Below are 12,558 nucleotides of genomic sequence, written 5' to 3'. Positions count from 1 at the left end.
GAAGCAGCTTTTGAGATGGGCTTTGAAGGTTGGGTAGGAGGTCAGCACGCAGAGATGTAGTCAGAGAGCATACAAGAATTGGAACTGAAGGCAAAGACATGTGCATGGCGAGAAGATCCCTCGGGCCCTTTTCTGTTCTGCCAGTCTACGATTCTGAACTTCAGCCTCATTCTCAGCAATAATATCTCTGTGAAATCATGGATTTCACAGGTATGCTGGTTATACTTTTCTCTCATATATAGAAAAATAAATATGCAAGCATTCAAGTAAAAAGAAAAGTTCATCTGTACCTCTTGAAGGCATTTCAATTAGTGTGGTGTAGTTTACACAGTTCTAGGAAACTGTGCCAGAGGTCATAAGGAGTTATGGAGCGTCCTGTCCCCAGAATGGAGAAGATTGGAGGTGGAGAGAATGGAGACAGGCAAACTGGTCAGGCGACTGTCACAAGAATCCAGTGAGAGGATGGGCCCCCTAACTTCTCAGAAGAAATGGCTGAGAAGCCTGGGGTGCGCGGGGTGAAGCAGCTGATTAGACCAGAGAGAAGGCTCCTAATTCCTGGTTTGCTGCACTCAAATCCTAACGAGGCAAGGCTCACATTCAATTCTGGTCATTATGTTCTTCTCAACATTGTTTTCCATTTCCCTTACCCAATTTAGGACGTATTGTTATGGCTGTTTAAATAAGGTGCCAATCCGACTGGGCAAGAGCAGGAAATGTTTCCACACAGGAAAGACTCTCATCAGATCCCTATTGCCTTTTGCAAATGGAAATCAAGCCTCCTTCTACAGAGGGCATGAGGGCTGAGTCACAGCTGCACCGTTAACATATTAGTAACACAGAAAATCCTCCTTTTCTGTTAGCAGCTTGGCCAGAGAGTGTCTACAGAGGGGCTGGGGGGAGCAGAGGGTGAAGAAAGGGGTGGAGAGAGGGATGGCTCAGGAGAGGCCCCCACCTACCCTTTTCATTTGCAACCTGGAGGGGGTCTTCCCTTCCCAAACACAGGAAGATGACTCATTTAAAAACCACCAGGGTGGTCAGCCTAAGTTGGATAGACCAGGCGAGAGTGTCGTGTGCTCCTGGAGGAATGAGAGGGACATGGGGGAAGCTGGACTGGAAGAGGAAGGAATGGGGAGGACTGGAATGTAGCCAGGTCCTTACTCCATCTCCTCCCTCATCCCCAAGCCCATCTCTTTCAGTTGAGACCCTTTGCCTTGTTCCAGAAATCACGTGGCCTCCCAGGCAACTCCCAGGGCAGTTGGCCTGAAGGTCACAGGCTCCTGGCCTCTTGGCACCTCTGTGACTTATCTGAAACATGGTTCTCCTCCTTCAACTGTCCAAGACTTTTAATGCCCGACCTGCCATGCAAGCAAGCTCGCCCTGAGGCCCCTAGTTGGTGCCAGGCACTGGGGACAGAAACTAGGAATTGAGCATCCAGTCAGACAGGTGTGCCTCGGAGGACTGAGGAGGGCAACTTTCTCAGAGGATGATAACCACGCATGTCACCCTTCACCCCATCACACTGGAAGTGCCACAAAGCCAGGAGCCTCATCTGGCTCAGCCACCACTCAGCACCTAGTGCAGAGTAGGTATGTAATACACATTTGTTTAGTTTGTTGAAGGAATTCTAAGCAACAAAGGAAAACGAGATCCATTTTGGTTACACTTACTTTCCAAGCAAAAGAGTCAAGAGGCTTTATGTCTGATTTGTATAAGCTGCTGGGATAAATACTATAATAGAGAAATAAATGCTATATAAAGTACAGTGGGAGCTGAGAGGGGGACTCTGCCTGGAGTTATCTGGAGAGGCTTCCAAGAAAGCTGTCATTGAGGCAAGTTGTGAGAAATGAATGAGGTTTTCCTAGGTGGAAGTGAACACTGAGACTAGGTGTAGAGAATGGTGGCATGACCAGAGGTGTGCAGGCAACAGGTGGGGACATGTTGGAGAGAGACCCGCAAGTGGAAGAATCTGGAGGAACCAAAGACTTCCTGAGTGTGTGCTGAGGGCAGGCAGCAGGAGATGATGTTGGAAAGGTTGCCTGGATCCATCTGTGGAGGGCCTTAAATTCCAGCCAGAGGAGTAGATCGGGAACATGTTGTGGAGAAGGAAACCTTAAATAGGGTTGATCTGGCAGTGAGGTAGGAGAAGCAAGAGGAAGGAGGGGTGGATAGGAGATGATCACCTGGTATGACAGTGTCTAGGAAACTCGGTCACTGTGAGAACAGAGTGGGAGGGCCTAGGGTGAAATGTTGATGGGGCTGTAGAGAAACAGATTCTCTCAGATATTTCTGGCAGAACTGTACATCGGTATAGCCATCTGAAAGAGTGATTTTGCAATATCTACAGATACCCCTCAACTCAGCAATTTGACTTCTTTCTAGGTACATACAACTGAAAATTTCTGTACATGCATGGGGAAATATCTACAAGAATGTTCATTGTAACATAGTTGGTAATGGTAAAAAATAGAAATAATCTAAGTGTTTATCAGTAGTGGATTAAGAAATCAATTTTATTATTCATCTGATGGAATACTATATAGCAGTTAACATGAACAAACTACATCTATGGGTGTAAAAGGGACAGATACCAAAACACATAACACTGAGTGAAGAAAGCACATTTTAGAGTTACTTCATGTAGTATAATAGCACTTATGACAAATTTTAAAAGTGCAAAACCAAATAGTACATACCATTTATGGATGCATAAACATAGCCTGGATTTGCATCACAGCCCAGACAATAAAAAATAGGACTGAGGAGGAGAATGCAGGGACTTCGGTGGCATCTGTAACGTGGTTTTGGTTTGGTTTGGTTTTTGTTTTGTTTTTTTTTTGATAGACGGAGTCTTGCTCTGTCACCCAGGCTGGAGTACAGTGATGTGACCTCAGCTCACTGCAATCTCTGCCTCCCAGGTTCAAGCAATTCTCCTGCCTCAGCCTCCTGAGTAGCTGGGATTACAGGCGTGTGACACCACACCTAACTTCTGTATTTTAGTAGAGACAGGGTTTCGCTATATTGGCCAGGCTGGTTTCAAACTCCTCACCTCAAGTGATCCACTCACCTCAGGCTCCCAAAGTGCTGGGATTATAGGCATGAGCCACCAGGCCTGGACTGTAATGTTTTCTTTTGCTAGAAAAAGTTGCTGGCAAACATGACGCAAATGTTAACATTTGTTCATTTTGGGTGGTTCATATGCATGTTTATCATAGGCATTTGCTACATTATCTTCTGACATTTTTCCTTAGTGTTTTTTAAGCAAAAAAGAAAAAAGGAAAAAAGGGGAGGAATGAAAGAGACAGAGCCGGCCACTACCTCATCTAGCAAATAGAAGCCTACAGACACTTACTGAAGGACAACACAGCCACAATCAAGAAAAATAACAGGAAAAATGACCCCATAGCTCCTAATAAATGCTATATTTCAGAGCCTGGGCTCATTGCCACCCTTGCCCCTACCCGCCTTTGCTGGCTGTCAGTCAAAAAAACAATAAATAGTACACGCAAGTGGATCCAAGGTGGAGAACAATGATTTGGAACTCTTGCCAGACCCGGATGCAAAGGCACTTGGAGAGCAAAATTTACACATATGTTCCCCATGTGAGAAACAGTTCATCCCTGCAGGGTGTCTAAGTACCACGAGGCCTTCTGGAGGGAGAGAGAGGAGGAGGGTTTTCAGGGCATCAGACCAAGAGAGAAGAATGGTGAAATCGAAGGGAACATAACCTACCAAAACCAGAACTATAACTATAACTAGAAGCTAGTTATAGCTAGAGGATTTATTTATGCTTGTTTTGTGAATTGTTGTGTCACCAAAGCCTTGAACAGTGTTTGATACATACTAGATGCTCAGTAAACATGTGTAAGTGAAAGGGAACAGTGAGTGACACGAGGTGGATGGGAGAAGCCTTGAGCGTTCCCAGCTCTCCCTCATCTTGATTGCTTAAGTGACCAGATTTCAGGTGTGCCAAAGCAGGCACTCACAATGTTTTCTAGAGAATTTCTATCATTGCCTGAGGTAAGAACCGGGGGCCTGGATTGAGACACTGGCAGTAAAAGGGTGATGGAGTTATAGAGGAGTGAGGCTCCAGGAAGAATAAAGAGTCAGGAGGCTTAGGCAAGACATGCCCCTAAAACATGAAAATCTCACGAGTAGGAACAGGTATGAGGGGGTTTGGGGAAGCAAAATGGACACCAGAGAGAATAAAGAAGGGAATTGGGGGGAGTCTCACCCACTCCGGGCACTGCGAATTCATAAGGTGCCTCCTCCTGCTAGATGTACAGCTTGGAGAGCTGCAATGCCTTTGAGAGAATTAGGAAAAAGTGGCCCCAGCATATAGGTCTTGACTATTGGATTGTCCCCACTCACTTGGGTGAGCTTGCGCAGGGCACAACCTGCAGAACCACACACCGAGGCCCTGGCCCCCAGATCCGCATTCTGGGCCACCAGGTTCTTTCTAGTCTCTCATCATTCTGCAGCCCCTCGCCACCTGCTGGGAGCACTCTGCTATCACTCTGGCTGCCATCCCTGCTTCATAGCCCCTGCCAGTCCACTTTGCCCTGGATCACAGCAGGGCCTTCCCTGGCAAGAAGCCAACAGACAGCAACAAGTTCTCAGGTGAATTTTGAATCCTCCTCCTCCTCCTCCCCTCCTCCTCCTCCTCCCGCTCCTCTTCTTCTTCTTCTTCCTCTTCCTCTTCCTCTTCTTCTTCTTCTTCTTCTTCTCCTCCTTCTTCCTCATTTTTACAGACAGGGGCAAGCATAACTCACTATAACTTTGAACTCCTGGCCTCTAGAAATCCAGCCTCCTGAGTAGCTGACATTACAAGCATGAGCCACTGTGCCTGGCCTTGAATATTATTCTGTGTGCAAAGACTCTGTGTTCTAATCAGGAACATTTCAACTGCTTCAGACAGGGAGGCACACGCTTTTCTACCTTCCTGAAACAGGTCGAGTAAAGTCCAAGAAGCCTGAAGCCAGAAACAAGCTGCTGCCCCACCCTGGTGTTGCCTACAGGAAATATTGACAACATTTCTCCTGTCACCATGGAGGAGAAATGCCCTCTAACCCCAACTCCAGCATCCCAGAGAGAGTTTTTGAGTCTGCTGGGCTGGGACACATGCAAACAGTGGGGATAGAGCATCAGCACTCTCCTCAGGACCCCAGTGGCATTATGTCACCTTTTCTCAAGCAGGAGAATGCAGCCTCTTGAATTCCGAGGAAGTGGTGGCCATTGGACAGGAGCTCTGTCACTTTTCTCCAAACAACAAAGTTATCTGCATCTTCCCCTTCGTGACAACATGTCCTTCAACTTTTCTAAAGGCTACCCCTACCCACACGCGCTCTGGCTCCCATTCCTTCCTAATAACCACCTTTTCCTTGAACCCAAGTGTGGGAACCTCACTTAATCTCTCCATGCCTCCTCGGATGCATAGGAGAATTAGGAAAAAGCTTCCTCATCTTTATTAGGGGGAGAAAATAGTACCTACCTTATGGGGTTATTGTGAGGACTGAGTGAGTTAATCCAATAAATGTTTAGTGTAATGCCTGCTATATAGTAGGCACTCAAAATGTTGCTTTATTATTATTATTATTATTATTATTATCATCATGAGTGCGAAAGGCACAGTTAAGGGCAGTGAACTCTTAATGGCACTGAACCAGTGTGGACAGACAGGTCTGGGTTAGCTATCTGTGGAACCAAGGTTTGTCTCAGGATGGAGGCCCTACCAAGAAGGCTTCTGGCCACTGCCTGGCTGGCTCCTGGAGCCCTCAGAGTACATCCCTCTGCTTAGTGGAGTTGGCAACCCTTACCTCCTGACACTCTTGGCTTCCCATCTTGCCTCCTCTTTGCCCTATTTAGACTTGCTCCACTGATCTGAACTGACTGGGCAGTCTCAAATGCTGCTAGCCCTAGGAGCTGGCCTTGGCACAATGCTGTACCATAGCATGAGGCCACCCTTCTCTATACCCAGCCCAGCACTCTGGGCCTCACAATGTTTGGGAGAAATCTCCTGATGGTTCTCATCAGGAAACACTTGCATATGGACTCCCTGGAACCCAATTTAGGGAGACAACTATTGAGCTAAAAATTTCACAGTCAGGACCAGTCTCAGTATAGGCAGATAGGATTTGGGGGAGCAAGAGAAAGATTCCAGAGTGTCTTCTCTGTCACCCAGTGGCTGTTGCCTAAACTTCCACTATTGGAAAGCTTCATTCCTGGGCCATAGCCATTGCTCCCTGTGAGAAGACAAAGTCCCTGAGAATGGGAACATAGTAAGTCAGCCTCCAATGTCGATGGCCTCCATGGAACAGTTTACTGAGCAAAGTCTGCAAAACTGGGAAACACAATAGGTAATAGCTCCCTTTTCCCTTGCCTCCTTGCCACAACAACCACTCAGAAATAAAAACTCAAATACAGGTAAGGAGAGCATGAGTGTGGAGACCCTTTGGGGAAAGCTGAGGGCACTAGGCTTCTAGGTATGGTTTCAGGATGGTGGCTGAAGAGGATGATGAAGTGAGATGTGTATGTTGTGGCTGGGGATGGGGGTGCTGGGAGGGGAAATAAGGGTGCAACCATGTTTTAACTTTACCACCTTCAAGGTGAATGACAGCTATTGTGTGTGCTCATCACAGTGCATTTTGAGTTAAACAAACCTAAGTTTTAATTCCGGCTCTGCCACTTATTAGCTTTGTGACTTTGGAGATGTCACTTAACCTCTCTGAATCTCAGTCTTTCCATCTGCACAACTCTGTTGTTACTAATAACAATACCAAATTAATAATGTTGTTTGGGGGCTTAAACGAAAAAAGACTTACAAGAGAAACCAGCCCAGTGCAGCACAGCGGCAACTCATTTATCTGCTCCATCTGAATCTTGCTCTGGGCCAGCAAAAGGTGCTTTGCCAGCAATGTAAAGACACCGAGAACCAGAAACACATGGCAAAGGTGATCCCTGAAACCTTTCTCTGCAGTGTCCGTCCTTGAAATGTCCCCAGGGAAGAGAGCATAATCTTCAGTCTAGGACTTGGGAGCCAGAATCCAGATGGCATGGCCCATTTATCAGCACCACCAGACTCTCAACTTTAATAAGCCTTCTGCATTAGTAACCACAGGAAGAGGAGGAAATGGGCTAGATTCCTTAGCGATAATGAGCACTGCCGGCTCACTTTTATATTGGCAAAGTGCATCGTGATCACTCTGATTAGTTAGTTTGCTCTCATATCAGCCCTCAGGAGGTACAAGGAGTATTTTTCTCTTTGTTTTAAAGATGCAGGAACTGGGAAGCACAAGCTGTCTGCCACTTGCAGCCCTTGGCCTGGTCAATGCCTCTACTCAGTATATGGAGCTGCCTTATGGCTCTTAGAATTTTAGGGATGAATTTTAGAGTCTAGTGCCATTTAGTACTTTTCTGGGAAGACAGGTTGCCTGGTGTTGTCTAAGAGATTCTGTCCTTTACCTATCAGACGAGGTTGTGGGCCGGCCTAGGAGCAAAGAAACTCCAAACCTTAAAAGGTTAGAAATGCAGGACCTAGGGAATTCGGGGAAACAGACCAATGAAAGTGCTTAGCAACATCCCAGGACCAATGCGGGTGAGCCCCTCTGTTTCCATGAGACAGTCTTGATTTTCATTGGCCATGAACATGATACTGTCTCCCTGAATGGGGGTGAGGGAGTGGGGGTTGTCTGCAGCTCTGTTTAGGTGTTTATACCTGTCTATGAAGGGGGCTTAAGAAAACTGGGGGAGTTCCCATTTGGGCCCTTGGCACTGGGAAGTTCTCAGTCATATCAGAAAAATGAAAGCAGTTTGGCAGACTTTTACTGTTGCCATATCCCTGCACAAATGCAAATTGTGCGGGCCGTAGGTATGCGGTCTGTACACAATACGAAAAGGCACACATGGTCATCTTAAAGCTCTGAGTGAATAAAAAGCTATTTATATGTCAGTCTCTGCCTGGCCGAGGCCTGTCTCTGTAAGCAGGGAAGGTCAAAGCCCTTCTTCCTGCTCAACTGGCCCTGCTCTGGAATCAGAGTGAATCCAGTCTGACCGGGGACTGGGGGGTTCCCTCCTCAGAAAGTGGTATAAGAGGGGGACTGCAAATAGTGTATGCTGCCCTGGGTGATGCCTCTGAGCCTGGAAGCAAGCTGAGCCCCAGAGGCCACGGGGGCCTCCCACCTCCCACCACCCCTCCACCCCTGCCACGAGGGGCTGGTTTTCCTGACTGGCCACTGTGTGTCGGGCCAACATCCTTGGTCTCTCCAGCAACCCCACCACAAGGGACCTGGCACCTAGTCCTGAGCCTCAGCTGGCAGCTGGGGAGCCACGCTGGTCTGTCCGGCTCCTGCCAGCCCCTCCTTCCCTCATTGCTGGGACTCTGCTAATCCCTCCCATTGTATGCCCAGGACTGCTATTTCACCCTGCTCCCCTGCACTCCCCAAGTACAGTCATCTGTAGCAGACCTGCCTTGAGTATTTCCCACACCCCTGTGACTCTTGACATTGTATTCAGACTGCTTCTCATGCCCTGACTTGGGCTGTTATGTGTGCTAGATGCTGGGAAGGCTGCTGGGTCTTAGTTGTCTCCAGCTCCCCTTCCCAGTGTCAGCTTGGACCCTGATGGCCAGATAGCTCCACGTGGGGGCTTCTAGCATGCTATGCAGCCAGCGCCACATCAGTTAGAAAATTACCTTGGGCCACTCTTCTTTTTTTTTTTTTTAAGTACAATTTCCATTTTATTTTTCTCCAGAGAATAGCCTGTCTTCAGTCTTTAAGAACTCAGCTCCTTACATGGGCTTTGGTGGGGGACGTGGGGCAGCACCTGCAGGTCTAAATCGGGGTGGGGGTGTTCGGTCCTTGCGGGCTTCACGAGATCGATTCCTGACTACTTTGCTGTGAATTGCACAACTCACACAGTAATGTAGCTTCACATACAGCTTGGGAAGCACATAGGCATCGAAGACGCTCGCTTCAGAAATGTCCCTGACTGCTGTGGCCTCCACTATGTTTCGAATGACGAATTTCTTAATGGCCTTGTCCTTGGGCACGCATCGGGCACAGTTAGTGCAGCGAATAGGCTGCATGTGGCCACGGCCCTTTTTGGCACGACTGTTGTTCCTTCTTTTCTTTGTCATCTTGGAGGCATGGACCGGAGAGAGCGGGCCACTCTTCTTATGTAATCATTAGAGTTCTGTGGGATCCCAAACCATCCAGGAATGTAGAGGAATGGGGGCCACCTGACAAGGATACTGGTTGATGCTCATGCTGACGTGGTTGTAAGTTCTTGTTTAGGAGCAGGACCTTCCCTGCCACTTGATTAGGGGGAAGAATTCCAAAAATTGGGTGGAATCTGGATTCAGTCAGCTGCCCTAAATCTGGTTGTCTCAAGTGAGCCCCAAGCAAGCAAGAATCCAAAAAGCCACAATGTCCTCCACTGTAGCCATATTGGCCCTGAACATCTGCTTCCACTTCTTTAGGTTCCTGATTTGCACTCGCTTTGCCCACTGTGCCAGTAATCCTGCCTTGGGTTCTAGTCTGCTGGGCTTAACATTGACCTGTGTTTCCTCAGCTCCATCCTCTTCTCTCCCGTGACCACAGCACTGGCCATGTCCCTCTGAAAATAACTCCCCACCGTCCTCTCAGCTAGCCTGGTAGCTTTCAGGACAGGGACCAAGCTTCATTTATTTCTGTATCCCCAATATAACACAGGGAGTGTATGACATAAAGGGGAGTCCAATAAATTTTGGCAGAACAAACCCACACCTTCATGTTCTCACGTAGGACTCAGCCGGTTTCCTCGTGGCTTGGTCAGTTTATTTAGTACTTGCAGAATCTCCACTTCTGTCTAAGAAATAGCCTACCTAAAACTTGAATTTCCAGTTGCCTGGAGAGGGGGAAAAACAAGGGCTCAGGAAAGTAGAACCCAGGTAAAATGGAGGGTAAATATTTGCCAGAATAATCAACACGTGTGGCTCAAGAGGGACAGGGACCACATCGGCCAAGAGGAGGTCTCAGGGTATTTTGATGCATGGCAGCCCCTAAGAAAAGGGTCTGTACTAAAGAAGCTGTTTCTGAGGGAGCAAAGTATCATGGAAAGAGTACGGGTTTGAGGCTAGAGTGCTTGGGGTCGAATCCCGGCTCAGCCATTTACTGTGTGGCTTCAGGCAATTTCCTAAGGAAACTTTTCATTACCTCTCTTTCCTTGTGTGTAAAATGGGGATGGTAACATTGTCTACCTCATGGAGTTAGTACAAAGATTAAAACAATATGTAGAAAGTACCTGGCAACACAGGACATTCTCAATAAGCAATATATATTAATATTAATAATATCATTAATAACATTTAGCATGTGATTGATACTGCTGTCCAAAGTTTAACCTAGTTCAATTTGCAGAGACCTCAAGCAGTGTCTTCAGGGTGAAATTATGTGTGTGCATGGGTTATATTTTCTAGGAGTTTCATTTTAGGGTAGTAAAGGAAGTGCTAGTAAGTTGGCTATAGAAAGAGGTAGCAGGTCTGCAGGAGTTGAGACTCACAAAAGTCAGGAAACAGCGCATTGCAGCTGTGTGTGGCCATGCCCATCTTCCCCACATCAATTGTGGGAACCTCAGCGGCAGGACTGAGTCCCACGCCCCTCTCTCTTTGTCTCGCCACCCTACATACCTAGTCCAGGCCTGGCACAGAACAGATGTGTGGGGAGTGAGAGGGTAACCAAAAACTTCTGAACAGGAAAGCTACCTGACTTGGGTGTGGGAGAACCTTAAATTACATGTCTACACCTGGTTCATTCCTTCCTTCATTTATTTATTCAACAAAGCACCTACAATGCACCGGGCACACAATATAGGCCCACATCTTCCATCCAGGCCCAAGGCTCCTTGCTTACTCTACAAAGTCCTTGCAGCTCCTTTTTTTTTTTTTTGGCTCAGGGATTGTCTTCTTGGCCAGACACTCTGCTTTTCAGCCTCTTCCCAAGAGTCTGCCTCTTAAATCCTCTGCCTCAAGCTCCTCCCATTACTGCCGACAATTAGGTGTGGTCCAGTTCTAACCCCCCTTCTAGCTCCAGAACACACCACCCTAGTCTAGCCCTTACACCCCAGGCAGCTACTGGCCTGAAAAAGAGTGGGGAGCTAGGACCAACTCACAAGCAAAGAAGACAGAGAACAACTGAGTCCTGTCTTCAGAGAGGAAGTGGACATGAGGCAGGGTAGGGCATGAGGAAGCAGTGAGGCCAGGAACTTAGCTGGTGACTGGTTCATCCTAGACCCCGATGGGGGTGAACTGGGACTGCCAATCTCTCGCAGAGGTAGCACACCGGGCTGCCGGCCACTGCAGAGCCACATTCACTCAGAGCCCAAAGAGCAGAGCTTCAGGTTTTTGTTTCAAAAACAAGTTCACTCTGCCTGACCCTGTGGTTTGAACACAATTCTAGATATTTTCCTGCTGAAATCACAGGGACTAGGGATTGAAGAGAGAGATCGGGATAGAAGAGTAGAACATCCGGGGGCAGGGCCTGAGAGGGTGGCTTCATCCATGATGCCTGCAAGGCCCTTGTCCCCAGACAAGGCCTCCAGACACTTCCAGTCTCCACTGTAGGCCAGTGTATTCCTGCTTTGCAGAGAGAAAGCACTTGGGATCTGTAGCAGCTGTTTCTGTCAGGGCTGGCAGACCTTGTAGGGAAGCCCAGACCTGAGGGTTGCGGGAAAACAGAAGGCTAGCAGCACCCAGCGTGGGTGGCTCCCGAGCGCACGACCTCACCTCACCGTTCTCATGTTCCTTTAGCTTTCATCCCACCCCAGCCATGGCCTGCAGAGAATTTATAGCTGGGGGCCAGAATCCAATGAGTAAATGAGCCATACATAAAACATTTGGACCCAGAAAGGGAAAGAGGGACATGCCATGAAACCCTCCCCCGATTGTTTTCTTCTCCAGTTTCTTAAACCTTATTTGTGCTGTCTTCTGTTTGAAAGCAGATTTTGAAAGTCAGGTGGCTGAACTTCTGCATCACCCAGGGTCTGGACTGTGTGCGGAGGAGAAGAGCAGGGTGCCTGGCCCTGGTTCCCTTCCCAGTTCCATTTCTTTCCAGCCCCCTCCACTCTCCTGAGGCTGCAGAGGAATGGCTGGCAGACATGTTTTGATGGTGTAGCTTACAAATGTGAAATCGTTGTCAATGTTGAAAAGCGACAATATTTTACATTTTAGAAATCTGGATTTCTGGCATCTCTTGTAAAACTGGAAAATGTAGCAACACTGGGCCAGTAATTCCATATGACAACTAGCAGCAGAGCTCAGCAGCAGCTGTTCCCTTAGACAGGGTGCAGACTCTCCAGTTTCCCACGGTCCGCACACATCCCTATGGTACTCTGAGCACGGAGGGCCACTGATAACGTTCGTGTGGATCTTTGTATGTGACCTGCTTCACTCACTTATGTTAACTTCCTGGGCCCTCTTAGCCTTCAGCTGAGATCCCTGATTTATATCAGCTACTTACTGTTCCCAAAACAGACTTCCATATTCGCCTTTATGTGTGCAATGCCATCCTACAGCCTACCTAGAAAACA

General features: G+C 47.8%; 1 protein-coding gene across 1 annotated transcript; it reads right to left on the bottom strand.

Moving 5' to 3' along the window:
- Positions 1-8,701: 8,701 nt before the first annotated feature.
- LOC465707 (small ribosomal subunit protein eS26-like) lies at positions 8,702-9,145 on the bottom strand. Its single transcript, XM_521128.6, has one exon. The coding sequence runs from the start codon at positions 9,128-9,130 to the stop codon at positions 8,783-8,785; it is 348 nt and encodes a 115-aa protein (XP_521128.1). The 5' UTR covers positions 9,131-9,145; the 3' UTR covers positions 8,702-8,782.
- Between the last annotated feature and the right edge of the window lie 3,413 nt (positions 9,146-12,558).

The sequence above is a fragment of the Pan troglodytes genome, chromosome X, assembly GCF_028858775.2.
Source record: "Pan troglodytes isolate AG18354 chromosome X, NHGRI_mPanTro3-v2.0_pri, whole genome shotgun sequence".
NCBI lineage: Eukaryota > Metazoa > Chordata > Mammalia > Primates > Hominidae > Pan > Pan troglodytes.
The sequence above is the reverse complement of the archived record's forward strand: the minus strand, read 5'-3'. Positions and strand labels throughout refer to the sequence as shown.